The sequence below is a fragment of the Mugil cephalus genome, chromosome 18, assembly GCF_022458985.1.
Source record: "Mugil cephalus isolate CIBA_MC_2020 chromosome 18, CIBA_Mcephalus_1.1, whole genome shotgun sequence".
Taxonomy (NCBI): domain Eukaryota; kingdom Metazoa; phylum Chordata; class Actinopteri; order Mugiliformes; family Mugilidae; genus Mugil; species Mugil cephalus.
The window spans coordinates 13125261-13138412 of record NC_061787.1 but is presented as its reverse complement, the minus strand read 5'-3'; the positions used below and the strand labels follow the sequence as shown (position 1 = coordinate 13138412).

At 40.5% G+C, this 13152-nt stretch overlaps 1 protein-coding gene across 1 annotated transcript in view; it reads left to right on the top strand.

The window, feature by feature from the left end:
* LOC124995598 (cadherin-12-like) overlaps positions 1-13152 on the top strand; it is a 97326-nt gene that overhangs the window by 43231 nt on the left and 40943 nt on the right. The window contains exons 3-4 of the mRNA XM_047568095.1: positions 8758-9052; positions 12778-12897. Coding sequence (XP_047424051.1) covers positions 8758-9052; positions 12778-12897 — 415 coding nt within the window. The remainder of the gene's footprint in view (positions 1-8757; positions 9053-12777; positions 12898-13152) is intronic.

Here is a 13152-nt window from a genome sequence, read left to right as displayed (position 1 = left end):
TTGAAGGGTTGCTTCACACTTAATAATGAATAGCAGCGTAAAAAAAAATAAAATAATAAATTCAGGACAGCTGCATACAGAGTGCTGATGGATACTGAATGGTTTACGCTCATTAAATGTCACACAGTGTGAATTCTGACGGGTGGCTTGCAGTATGTGCCCTGGTCTTGCTCATAGCAAAACACGCCATACAGTGGAACACCATAAGGACAGGCAAACCAAGCATTTGTTGGTGGCAATGTGGATGCAAAATGTAAAAGGAAGTCCCCAGATAGCTACATGTTGGCATATATTGCAATGGTAACCATAAGCCCTCTTATACCTATAAACGTCCTACAGTGCATTGACAATACTCTACAACGCCAACTAGGCCCGTACCCCTCAATCTAGCCTACGGCAGGTTTCACTAGTTTTGATTGGAAGAATAGCACAGAACCTAAGCTCATCATTGAGCCCATTTAATGTGGATCAGAATCTATTAATTCATAAAGCATAATGTATTTAAAAGACACCAGTCTGAAGACAATGTTCATATTGTATTCAAGGAAAGAACAGTAACAAGCACATTTAATTACATAACCCTCGAATTGAATCGAATCTATAGGCCCTTTAGCGTCTGTAGCATACCCTAACCCTTTTCTAAATGTTCCTGGATCTGTAATAGCCGCAACATTCGAGGAGCAACATTGGTTCAGTTTCAGCTAAGAGCTGCGGCTGTGATATGCATTCCTGAGAGGAGCTACACATAATCCTGGTTGCAGAAATCCAATTACAGCAATTTCTACAGAGGTTGGCTACGTTCTCCTCTGAAATCACTCAAATTAATCAATATGAGGGTTTGCTGCATAGCCAATGAGGAGCCCGCGTGCTGCAAATCCTGAAAGTAACAGCGAACGCCACCCTCACTCAGACTCGAGAAATCCCTGTAAAGCATAAGCACTGTCCTTAAGAGAGGAGGCGTAAGAGGAGCCACTATTTCTATCTGTTCTACCTTGGGTGAGTAGCTTCAGTCAATAAAAGTATTTTGCACTGATGATTAATAGTTGAGGAATAATGGAATTGCCAATAGTTGTTTCGGGAACGCTGCTAGTGCACGTGCTGCCCATCTGCATCGCCTCATTGGTTCAGATAGGGCAAGCTGGTTTATTGGTCGGAGAGATCTTCACAAAAGACTATAAATCAGGTTTTAATTTGTATCCTCAAAAAGCCATGTGGCATGCAGAAGCAAACCTCATCAAGCATCTGGACTGATTCATAATCACTGGAACGTCTACTTCAAAAAAAAGCATTCATCTCACATAAAATGGAAAAAGAGTGACGGTCCTTGTTCGTAGACCTTGGTAGCAATTTTCGCGCTGGATGAAAAATCCATTAAAGTCTAGCTTTTGTCTTCGCTGGTAAAGATTGCATTTGTATGACAAGCATATATCGACTCGAGGTCCAGTCGGCAGCGATGGAAATCGGCATGTGAGAATTTACCTTGAGCATTGCTATGACGCACATGGAAGTTCTTGACGTTGCTTTTACAGTAAGGGAACAACATGTAATCTCCTTTGCATGAGGAGTAAAATAAAGGAACACATACAACAGTTACATTCTCATTGTCCTCCATGCTGCTTTCTAACCTATTTCCCGCACATCTGTGACGTTGAACAAAAAAAAAAGTAAATGGGCAGGAAGTGAAGCTGGTGAGAAAGCTTTTTCAACTGGTTTACCAATTGAATATACAGTAATGAGTGAAAATTTTGAAGTAAATCTGGTATCAGCAAGGCTAAAAATAACAAATAGTGTGAGTGTCAGTTTGGGTGGGTTTAAAAAAATGTGTATGTGTGTGTGTGTATATATGTATGTAAGCATATTTTTTATGTCTGAAGGTTACGCCAGTGGTTTTGCCTCTTGTCTACCGAGAGCAAAGGGTGGTTTGTAGTTTAAACAAAGCCCTTGTCTGCCTCCTTAATGAATCTTTTTCATATAATTGATTTCTATTGTAAGCATAATGGAATTTTTAATTAATATCAGTCAAGTTTCAGCTATAATTAATGAGGCAATGCGCCCGTTCATTTTAGATTTGCATTTCTTTCTCATCTCTAATTGCGCAGCTCTGAATCAAAGTGCAGGTGCCTCCCCCGAGTGCCCATACTGAACCAACTGCAAATGTGGGGGGAAAAAAATATATAACGTGCTAAAGACAAGGCTTCTTTTCCTTGTCTTGTCGGTCAAAGGAAAACAAGCTAACTCTCCATTAATCATAAAGAAAACAATAAACACGATAATCACCAATGCAGAAATGCTTTTAGTTTACTGCAGAGTATATGAATACCCAGTGAACACGTTGTTAAAAAGATCGGGAATCCGTGTCACTTTTTCCCTGCGTTTGCCTTTACACGCCCGCGTGCAGCTCAGCACGTGGTGTAGCGATGCAGGACGCTGTAAACATCTCATCCATCTTATGCAACCGGAGACGAAAGTCCAGCAAGAGATGCCGCTGTGAAGCCTGCAACGCTTACGTTTTGAGAGTGTGTCAAAAGGTGCTGATTCGGCTCCATAAAGGACGGACATCATTATAAAGAGCTTGTTATTTTTGTTCAGACCTTTATTAAGATGAACATCTTGTAATAAAGTGCAAACCCAGTCGCAAACACTATGTCATCGAAAAAGATCTTTATATTTGCGAAGAAAAAACAGAAGACATTTTGTTGCAAGCATTTTGGATTGGATTGCATAAGTCTGACAGGCGTTTATGTTGGCGTGTGCACCTCTGTGTGTGTTCTGTCAACAGTGTGTTTTAAGGTTAGACTACCATGTCTACAATTTTGCAACACTCCATCTCACACCACACTCTTGCCGGTATATCACAAGCAAACAAGTAACTATTTCACCAGTGACTTATTGATAAAATGCTAGAGTTCATATCGCGAGTTTAGTTGATCATGTGAATGGATTACCAAATGTTACAAATGGGGAAAAAAGATGAATGAATAATGACTCAACAGTTACATGAAACAGCCATACGATCCGTTATGTATCCGACTAAACAACCTCAAGAGTAGTTCACAAAATACAAACATTCACCAGTGGTGTTTGCATTATATGAACCCATGAAAAGCAAACCACACCCTAGAGTACGTCAATTGTAGTCAAAGTTAAGGGTTACAGATAAACACACTGGGATTTTTAAGGGTTTAAACCTGCGAGGCTGAAATGCTCAAATCTTCGTGGTTTTGTGCACGTAATTACCGTCCCGCCACACTAGACGTGCCATTTCACACAATCACAGAATGACAGATAACTATGATCATTACAGCTCAAATAAGTACCTCTCTTTTTTTTTTTTTTGTGACGGGGATGGCTTAATTAGAGTGGGAGCTCTCCACGGAGGAGATTTGACAGGAGTCAGTGTCCAGCGAAATCAGATTTGAAAAGTAAGCAACCGCCACCGACAATTCATGAGCACACGGGCGAGCCCACGTGCAAGTGCCAAGTAGCCAAGAAAACACACAATGGCATCAATCCAAGCAGCGTAGACAGAGAACAGAAAAGACCACGTCACTGCAATAATGAGTGGGTGCACAGTGCGGGTAGACAGCCAAAAAGTACAGTGTCCTTGCGCTGTTGAGTCAAATCCATGTATATTTCACAATCAACAGTCTAAATTCAAGAGAAAAGATCTATATATACTACATATATGCTATATATGCATGCAGTTAAACCAAAAACCCTAGTGTCATCACAATTCAGCATTTTGCCTCATCTCTCACAGGTTGCTACATTTACATGGACGCTAATGGAGTAGGGGCTTAATAATTTCAATCATAGCCCAATCACAACAAACAATGTGACCGCCTCTCTTCCTCTGAAAAACACAATAGGGAAAAAACTCTAATTTAATTAAGAGGGGTCTTGTAAGACGTTCAGTGGGAACAATATTAGCACTAAATAACAAGAGTGGCAGGAACACGAAGGCAGCAAAACTAGTATTTTGTTCAGGCAAACACAACTTCAATTTTATGAAATCCCAATAAAGCTCAGGAAAGAAACAGTCACCCTCTGTTATATTTCAGAACCAGAACCACTTTGCAACTCCGATTTATGTTCTGAGGCATGTAAACACACATCAGCTGCCTTTACATAGCGTCCATGCAAACAGTCGTTTGAGAATCTGTTTACTGAAGTTTACGGAAAAGCGTTCCAAAAATAAGTCACTCGCCAGCCCTGCAACAGGTGGAACAGCACAACAGACCCAGAATCCAGATGTCAAAACAAAACACAAGTGCAAATAATCACAAATTTTACTTTTTTTTTCTACTCCCACACCAAACAAATCTGTGCGCACCGCATCCACAAGCACAGGAGGAGCACAGCAGAGAAGCACAATGGCACAGCGGCCTGCAGCCAAAACAGCTAGCACAGAATCCAATGACATCAACCTGTGCACACATGCAGGTGCACAAGACTGGTGACACATTTGAAATAACAGATTTTACGACTTACATCATATTTCTGTCGAATGCATTCAATGCCACTTTCAAATGATCTAAACGGGAATCAGACATTTTGACTTAATGACTAGTAGATATATGTCCATTGACAAGGGAAGCCAGGGCAATCAGCCAACCCACGCACTCTCACACACACACACACACTCACACACACACACACACACACACACACACACACACACACACAAGAACTCAAACGAGCAAATGTAAAACAGCAGCCAGCATTAGAAAACGGAAGCAGGGCAAATAAATAAACAAATAAGCGGCAGTTAAATAAAAAATAAAGCAAGGCAGACTGAACTCCTACCTTTTTGCTGTCACCGGGTACCTCGGGATTGTGTTTCCGTCCGCTCCGCAATAACTTATTGGCAATCCAAACTCCACAGGATTCCATTTTCCAACTTTGGGAGTCATTAGGATATCTGGCCATGCTGCATCGAGGCTGAGCTCGTAGCTCGAGTTCATCAAGCGTCCAAGTGGAGGACAAGCCGCGTGTTTTAGGAATCATAGTTCGTGTGTCACGCAGTAGCGAACATTATATATCGGAAATTTGTGTCACAGTGGCCAGATGCACATTCGATCGTTAACGTGTAGCTAGCTAGCACGTTTTGAGGGGTGATTGAAGCTCAGGTGGCAACGGTCATGTGGTTTCGCGCATCAATGTTTCACTCCACTGACCGAAGAGGTTCATATTAATGCGCAACGTTCTTTAAGTCCTTGAATAAAAGGTGATTTAATGTTCTGCTGTTATATCCAACTTGTTTCAGCTCACATTTTAACTACCAGGTGGCGGCCTCACCTGAGGCGCCTATCAAACTGCATGTGACTTGCTCCGCCCCCTTTTTGCGCACAGCGCCCAATTCAAGTGACGCACTTCCAAACAAGTTAGAGTTTACGGCCTCCAAATAGTGCTATATTTGATATATTTTTATCGAGATATGGAAAAAGACCTGGAAAAATAAAAATAAATCATAAAAATGAGAACACCTTGGGTGGAAAATGAAACGGTTCAAGGATGACTGGGAGGACGATTTCTTTTGACTCACTAACACCAACTGTTTTGCGTGTGTGCTTGCTACATGTTTTCAGGCATCACTTTCCCCGACTTGTCGTGATGAGGCATTCACTGTCACGCCACAATCTCAAAGTCTTCCTCCCGCAAGAACTGCAGCCATATATTCAAATTCATCCTGCAAAATAACTTTGTGGAACATCCATTCATTTTTTTTTTTTTAAAAAACTCACAATGCCTGGAAATACTACATATGTGTGACATGTTTGCATTAAGGACATGATAGGTCATGGGCAAATTATGTGTGTCACATAAACTAGGCCTATACAGCTACTGGTTTGAATAATCTTGAGCATAATTATATTTTTCTTCGTGTTCTATATTCACAAGTAAGTGGTGCAGTGTGTCCCAGTTGTCAGACATATGTAAAAATGGCACATCAAAACTAATTTAGCATGTAAAACGTTTAATGGCATAATAATTCGGGGAATCTTATGTTTTGCCAAAGAAACATAATTAAAGTGGAAATCTACAAAAAAAAAAAAAAGTTAATGTAAAGAATAAGAAAGATGTTTAAATGCATAACTTTAACAGTGTTCGACTTGCTGTATCGGAAGATAAAACTGAGTTTTATTGTAGACTGTCTAAGAAAAACACATGTGTGTCTTCAAAACATTCAATAAATAATCTACATTTCAGATTTCCTGCTCTATGCAAAAAAATAATAAGAGGTCTCGCTGTCACCCTACATGGGTCACACACTATAAATATTTCTCATTCATTTGAATAGCAATGAATAATGCACCGTGGTTGACAACATTATAATGCCATGCTGTGCTTGTGTGAACTTGACAATTTGCACTGAATCACCAATTACTCCCACAATATTTGTGTGTGCGTGTGTGAGAGAGTTTCTATATTTCCTCTTGTTCTCCTCGGCTGGCATGGCTTTGGAAGTTCGCTGGAAAACTGTCTATGTGCAAATGAGCGCTTAATATTTACCAGCGGGATGGAGGGGAAACAAAATTATAAAAAAAGTCAGTGTGAGAGTGTGAACCTGGTTCGCTCATTAGGCAGGGCACAAATAAGAACGCGATTACAGCACAGTAATCAGTTCATATGGAAATGAAATAAAGAAATAAAATGATAATAATTTCCTATTACCTGTAATAGTAAATGTTGTACATTTTATTGTGTGAGGCTTGTATGCGTGCCACATGCATTTCATATCACGTTGAATAATGAATAATGAAAATAAATGAACATTTAAATTTGACGCAGTCATAAAGAGAAATGCTTTTTACACATTTCATTACATGCATGGCAAATTGTTAATGAAACAGTAGTAATACAAAACTCAATCTGAAATGGTTGTTACGCACCCATTTGGTAAGTGTGACCTAATGTACCAAATGTCAAGGCAATTCAATTCAAGTAAATTCTGTATAAACAGAATTTCAAAAACCACAGAACTGTACAGGAAACACTGAGTCAAAGTAGAGGAAGAAAAGTACTAATTTAAAAGAACACACAATAATATATATACATACATTTCATGTTGAGCCAAACGCCAGGTCAAGGCCAGCTTCATGTAGAAAGGCAAATTGTGTTTGTGGGTGGCAACCAGAGGCAATTCTACTGTACTGGGGCCCACATGCAAAAATTGACTTGTTCAAGGGCAACAGAGTTGGACACGTAGCTCTTATGAGATGATGTTATCCATCAGCGAAAATACTGTCTCCTCTGTCTCACACTGTTGTCACACTTTAATCCTGCATGTCATGCAACCAGATTAATTTGCAGAGTTGTGTCTGGTGTGTCTCATCCGGTCTCATACGGTCACTGAAAACTTAGCATATCGCCACTGTTGTAGTTTAAAGTTTGTCAGCCATCGGGGGCTAACAACTGGTGCCTACTGGGGCGTGGAGTCCCAAGCAGTTGCCTGCCTTGCCTGTTGACAAGCTGCATCTCTGGCAGCAACTGCAAAAGCCGCAAACAGGTTGGTGCTAGCACAGCCAGTGTGTGTTTCTAGCTAGCTAGAAAGCCTAGCTCACACCTGAAGAGTACTGCAAGAAGTTGGGATGAGGCAAGATTAGGAAATAGGTCATCGGAACAACACTGAGTTCAGTACCTTATCTCAGAAGTCTTAGCTTTAGCAAAACATTTCCATCCCAACCGAGGTCATGTACTAAAACAATTCTCATTCATTCCTACTACCAAGGACATTGTGTACAGACATATAAGATTTGAAAGTTTCCAAATTATACAACACCGCACAAATTGACAAAGGATCTTGTACTTGTTTCGACCTTCTTATACAGTTATTCAAGGCAATTTCAGTTATTCTGCGGTCAGTGTAAAAGGTCCCCAAAAGTCCATCAACAATTATAGTATTATGGGTTGCTCAGTGCAAGTTAGAGAATATTTCTTTGGACGTGGGAAAATAAGTCCTTGTTGCTGCGTGGCAACTGGTAACCTAGTGGACCAGCTTTACCCTCCTTTGGTGCTTATAAATATCTGTTTCTGACTGCAGGAAAAAGACTGCTGTGTTGGTGGAAATCTCACGCCATTGAAAAGAAGGCAAAAATCCACATCCATGCATGGCTATGATTACATCGCATTAGAGCCCTTAAATATTTAAAGAGCTTTGAACTGTATGACTGATCTCCGTGGCAGGGTACACACGAGCCTGTCAATAAGCTCCCCACCACCGGTCCAAATTAGTTTGCCTTGTACGAAGAGAGCTGGATCTATATTAGCAAAGATGTTCTCTGGGATATTTCCCAGTTATGCACAGGGCACTCTGGCCACTGCCAGGTGAAAGCATTATACACATCCCTCTTGTGGAAAACACGTGTTTACCTCACCTCCGTGCAGTCTGATCTTTGCCTCTTTGAGTTTTTTTCCTCAAAGAGGCAAATAAAAGATTTTGAGTCCCATTTGAATAGAAATGGTTCCATGATGTTGAATGGGCCGTAATGCAGCAAAAGAATACATTATTTATGAGAGATTTAGCCTCATTAATCAGGGAAATGTCCTGAAAGCGCGACCATTTTAGTTTTCTCATGACTTAGTGTTTTGCAGATCTTTGCAGAGAAATGAGTTTGCTCTTTGATGCGCAGTCAGTTTCCTTGACTGTCTTTGTGAAATAGTCTTCCCTGACAGCTCCTCCCCGGTGCTTTCAATGAATCATTATCTGTGCCAATGTTTGCACTCAACCTGTCTTTTTCCTCTTTTGTCTTGCAGCTGCACACTGACCTCGATCAGGGGGACAGTGCGGTGAAGTACACTCTCTCGGGGGAAGGGGCTGGCTCCATTTTCACAATTGACCAAACAACGGGGGACATCCATGCCTTAAGGAGTCTTGACAGGGAGGAGAAGCCTTACTACACCCTGCGCGCCCAGGCTGTTGACATCAGCTCCAATAGGCCCCTAGAGCCTGAATCAGAATTTGTAATCAAGGTCCAAGATATCAATGACAATGAGCCAAAGTTCCTGGAGGGGCCATACACAGCCAGTGTTCCTGAGATGTCACCAGTCGGTAAGTGACCATGCACCAAAGATAGAGAAGTCAATACTCTCCGCCTTAATGGACTGGCGCTCTCTGCAGTCAGAACTTTATTTTCTTTTCTTGAACTATTGCACACAAAAAGTTCAATTTGAGGAGCATCACAGGTTCCATAAGAGGGGTAGGGCTGCTGCCTCCAACAGATTTTTGACATCTCAGGGAAGCATTTATTCTTGGCGTGCCCTGAGTATATTTCACAGCTTTGTCTTTACATGTCCCCCCCTGGGAAAACAGATCAAGGTGATTCACTGGGAGAATGCTTCCTCTTGATGTGAATTGCAATGAAACCCTCAAAACTTGAAAATCAGCAGTCTCTGGAGTACGGTGGGGAAGCAGGAGCAACACTGCAGTGTGCACCTTAAATCACAGGCTGCAGCGTAGCCGCTTGTAAGAGACAGGATTTCTGTTTCATCAAAAAACATCTCCCTGTGACCAGAGTGCAGAGTTTAAGCATCACACACAGATAATCACCTACATGAGTGACAGACAGCTGCTTAGCTTTCAGTTAGAAAATCATTGTAATTTTCCTTCTGTTGGAAACTGCTGCCTCCCTTTGATTTACTTTTTTATTTTTTTTTATCATCATTTGATGCTGGATAGTCCTCAAAAAGTCAGTTTAAAATGTCCCTCATCATGAACATTTTAAAGGCATAATCCAGGGATTTAGTAGGTCATTTCCGTTAAGTTGTTGGACATGTCAAATAGCTGTGTCAGGTACTTATACTTTATGTGAGTATTTTCCTTCAGTGCGACATTCTGCATGTTTACCATGTGTATAAATATAGACGCCGGACCTGCTCCTTTAAAGTGAAACCAACTCAAGTAGAGCTCCCCCTGGTGGCTGGCTGCAGTATAGCTTATAATTTTCACCTCCTCCATGTTGACGGATGGGACATGGACCAAAATAAAACACTAAAATACACTACTACCACTACTACCACTACTACTACTTCCTTGGAACTTGAAAAATATGAACCACCTATATGATAGTATGTTTTACCCAAGAGATTATGCAAGTAGCCAACTGATTACTCAATTGACCAACCAGTCAATTGAAGGAAAAATATATAATGTTAACATACTTGTGCATTTTTCTCATGTTTTCATTTTGTTTTGAATGCTTTAACCACATTTACATACAACACGCTTATTCACATCTGTTTCAACTGTTTCACAGGGTAATATTAGTACTTGTGGATGTATCCCTCACTACTTGTAAGAGACAAAAGGAAGACATAATATGTCCTTCCTCAAAACCGCAGAGGTGGTGAAATCATGGCTTTTATTCACCAAGTAGGAGTCATGCCCCAAAACTCCTACGCTGCCCATAAAGCAGATGGATAGCATCTTGTATTGGTAAATGAGACAAATGACTACATCTACAACACACCCACCAGTTTCTAACGCTGGCTTTCTGCCACAAAGTGGAAAGTCTCAAGCTCAAGATGAAGTATCTAAATGACATCATCTGGACTGAAAAGATGTTTTACAACTGTTTTTCACAAACCAGTCGTGCTTCTGCACAATGAACTTCTTGAGTAATTACGCTGGAATGGCCCTTTAACAGATAAAGAGAGTTATTTGTGTAAGATCTAACATAACTGAACCAATTCTGATAACAATCAGGGTAATCACTTGCCAAAACATTAGTTACACTTGTTAAAATGACTGCAATTTAACTTCCCTACACTGATGGTTATTTTAGAGCTTGTGGTGCTATTAAATTGAATGAATTAAACACAAATAGTTTATGTTATTTAGCCAAGGAGACTGACCAAGATAAGGTTGTCAAGATAACAGGAAGGAGCACAACGCAATTCAACAGTACTACAAAATCACAGCCTTCAAATTGAAAGAACAGTTGAATCAACAGCTTTGGCAGTTATTTTACCAATGCTGAATACCACAACATCTGTCAAGGTAAGATTGAGCAAGGGACTGTTTTTGTGCAGAAGTGCTGCAACTAGTGTGCCATAGTGCGTCAGCAACTGAAATTACATTCATTTTGCCACTCTTTGAAACTAGCAAACAAAAACAAAAGAATCTGTAAAATCATTATTTGTCGCCAAATCTTCCACACCCTAAATTAGTGTGTCAAGAGTTTGTTTTACCTCCAGTGCAAACAACAAAGCAGTGTAGGCCCATAATGAGATGTAACCATTATATTCAAACCAGCTAATGCCATTATCAATATTTACACCAGCAAGTGAAGTGTGATCAATGTGCTAATTAGCTGCTACATCCTCCCTGTCGTCTCTGCACACATAAAAATTTGAAAAAGATAGATGCGCAACAATAGTCAGTTAAAGCAGCTAAACTACGGCTAAACGTAACAAAATCACTCGCAGTCACTCGTAATCCCTTATTGATGGCGAATATCTTAATTACTGTGTATGCCCTCATAAATTTGTTGATATCATCCTTGCTGTGGACAAACAATTCATTGCATTCCAAGTCTCTAATATCAGAAATAAACTTGGAACCCATTTTTTCATTATTTTCTTTATCCATTTGAATTTCTATACTTGTCTGTATAGAATCTGTTCAAGTTATAGCCCCGCTCCTATATAAAATGTGTTTTCTTTGTTGTGTGGAAAAGCGTAGGTGTCATCTGCACTTGAAGCCCTTTAAACTTTCACCACATCTGAGCTCTCGCCGCCGCGGATTTCCTACCCTCAGATGAACCGAGTTAATGTTTTATCTCGTCTATTGTACACTCGTGTTTAACGTTTGTTTAATCGGGGATGTGTGACTTTGTTTGGGAGGACTGGAACACTAATCTGTCACACCTAATGTTTTAATTCCATTGTTGCCATCTGCTCAGACTGAAAACCCTGTTTAATTTATAACGGGTTCCTTTACAGGCAACAAGAAGCTTAGCAGAATTTAAAATGACCGTGTAAATGGCGTCCCTCTGGTCAGTGCCTGGTGATCAAACACACATATGCTTCTGTTGTTTTTTACACAGAATAGTTTTAGGCTATCCAGATGTGGGTATGTGATTGATACATGGACATATGTTCACTGAGCTGTTTGCCTGTGAAGGCGTCCATGTTAACATGTCTGCAAGTAGTATTTTTAAATGCCATCTGCCCCTGGCTTGCGTTGTAAAGTTCTTAAATAGTCAGGCTGTCCATGTATGTTTTTGTTGCTTAAACTGGGAACTTTTGATTGAATGTGCTGAATTAGGGCTGCGTTAGTAAAATAGTGTTTTCACCGCCAGCTAGTTAAGAGGGATGCACTAAACCTCCAACAAGTAATTATTCTGTCCTTTGTTCTGCACGACTTTGGAAGACTGCCATCTTAATACTATTCTTGCCACGGCTTTGTTTTCTTAATGGTAGAATTGTGGCAATAAATGGCCGCTTTTTACCATTCCTCCGTTTCCCCCCCCCCACCAAATAATAGGCAACTTCTAATGGTGCAAATGTGCAAATCCAAACACGCAAATGGGAAACTGAACGACTTCCCTGCACATTATTTCCCCCTCCATGCTCCTCTTCAGTGCAATCTGTCGGGGGCTCTGACTGATTAGCATTAGCTGAAGTAGCTTTCTCAGTTGCTAGTCACCATTCATTAGTGTCAGGTGAGGATCGTTTAGGAAACTGATGAAGTTCAGAGAGTTTGGATTTCAGTCTCGCGGGGGCAGGGGAGAAGATTAAGTCGAAGTCAATATGTCTTCCCACTCTTTTCCGCAGGGACGTATGTGACGCAGGTAACAGCCACGGATGCAGATGACCCAACCTACGGAAACAGTGCTAGAGTTGTATACAGCATCCTCCATGGCCAGCCGTACTTCTCTGTGGATCCTAAAACAGGTAAACTAAAAACTTGCATTTCCAAAGGTTATATATTAAAGATGGTAAACAGAGAAGTTTCTTTTTTCTTTTTTTTTTCCAAAAAGGAGGTAAAAGGTAATATTACTCAATAAACAAACGTCATGTAATTGCATAGTATTAGATAAACTGCAATGTTGAATTCAGCATTTTTGTAGACGAATAATAAAATCAATCTGCATCAGTCCCTTGAATTTTCATTTGGTTCAGTCAGACTGTGTTAAGTTTTCCAGGTGC